The 1,594-nt window shown below is 68.5% G+C and overlaps 1 protein-coding gene across 1 annotated transcript in view; it reads left to right on the top strand.

Moving 5' to 3' along the window:
* The window catches only part of TTLL10 (tubulin tyrosine ligase-like family member 10), a gene marked incomplete at its 3' end in the record, with an annotated part of 32,695 nt that overhangs the window by 21,382 nt on the left and 9,719 nt on the right, over window positions 1–1,594 (top strand). The window contains 2 exon segments of the mRNA XM_014543783.1: window positions 993–1,115; window positions 1,345–1,468. Coding sequence (XP_014399269.1) covers window positions 993–1,115; window positions 1,345–1,468 — 247 coding nt within the window.

The following is a 1,594-nucleotide window of genomic DNA, read 5'->3' as shown; positions in this document are numbered from 1 at the left end:
GACCTGCAGCTCCCCCCCTCCCCCCGCCTTTACCGGTGGGGAGCTGAGACGCAGACCAGTTCCAGCTGCGGGGCCTTTGCCCAGAGCCTGTCTCAGGACCTCCTGAGAGGCTGCCGGAGCCCAGCCTCTGTCCCCACCACCCTCTCGCGGGACGTGACCTCCTGCTTCCCGCGTTCACTCTGTGTCCTCCTTCCTGGCCGTGTCCTGGCCTGTGTGTCCATGTCTAATTCCCACACACTCCGTCCGGGACAGTGCCCAGCCCTCCTGGGGACTCCGTCCTGGGGGAGCGAGGCTGGACCAGGGGCAGAGGGTCACTCAGCCCCCAGAGCTGTGCACACGTCTGCCCTAAGTGGGGACGGAGGCCTTGCCGGCGTTTCTCGGTGACCGTCCTCTTTGGGGGACACCTGGATGCAGGTGCCTCGCCCTGGGTCCCGCCTGCTCCGGGCTGTGCCTGCCTTCCCACCGCTTGTGCCTTCAACCCAGCAGCGTCCCCGCCTCCCAACAGCCCCAAATTGGGAGGGACCCGTTCCGGAACGGCTGAAACTGCCCTGAGACGTCCCCGAGTTGGTCAAAGGGCCCCTCCTGGGCAGCAGCCCCTGCTGCAGGGCCCCCCTCAGACACAGGGCGCCTCCATCCCGGCCGGGGTGCCCCTCCCGACCAGAGGCCTGATGGCCGCCCTCCTCCTTGCAGGCGGCATGCAGGCCAGAGAGACAATCCCTACAAGGAAGGCCTCACCAAGGGCAGACAGGATGCAGAGACCACGCTGGCCCTGAGGGGCACCAGGCCCCACAGTCACCATGGAAACAAGAGCCAGTCACACGGGGGATCCCAAGCCCAAGACCCCAGGAAGCGCGCTGTCCCCTACAGGGTGGGCCTGACCCTCGGCCAGCCACGGGGACCAAGGCCACGGGGACCAAGGCCACGGTCCAAGAAGGGGCTGGGGACAGCGTCTTCTCAGCGGTGCCCCCACTTCACCGTCCCCACACCCGCAGCCCACACCCGCTTCAGCCACGGCCGAGGACGCCGGGCACTGCCCCCTTGGGCCCGGGTCAGCACCAAGAGAGGCAAGCAGTCAAGGATCAAAGGGGTCTGGCGGAGCTGCCCCCGGGAGCCAGGTGAATGCAGCCCTGGGAGGGCCCCCTGGGGCCTGGCACCCCGTTCCAGGGACGGGGTTCTAATCGGGGACCACACATAGCCATGCCCCGGGAGGGGCCAGCAGAGCCAGGGTCTGAACAGGCACAGGGAGGGGACACTCTCCAGCCAGTCTGGCAGGCACGCTGCCACCCCAGCCCCCAGCCCCCAGCCCCTGCCCAGGGCAGGCAGCCCATCACCCCTGCCTGGCAGGAGTCACCCATGACATCATGATGGACATTGTGACCCCCGCCCTCCTGGGCATGTCCCTGTGCCACGTCTGCCCCAGTCCAGCCTCCACCCTCGCCCCTCACCTGCCCCCAGCTCTGCCCTGTTGGTGAGGAGGGACCTGCCACCCCAAGGCTGACCCTGCGGGTGGTGACCAGCCCTCTCTCCTAGAAGGCACGATGGGCCCAGGCCACTGGGCAGGCCTGTGCCTGGGAGGAGACGTGCCCGGATGGGC

Source organism: Myotis brandtii, unplaced genomic scaffold (assembly GCF_000412655.1).
Source record: "Myotis brandtii unplaced genomic scaffold, ASM41265v1 scaffold334, whole genome shotgun sequence".
Lineage (NCBI taxonomy): Eukaryota > Metazoa > Chordata > Mammalia > Chiroptera > Vespertilionidae > Myotis > Myotis brandtii.
The sequence above is the reverse complement of the archived record's forward strand: the minus strand, read 5'-3'. Positions and strand labels throughout refer to the sequence as shown.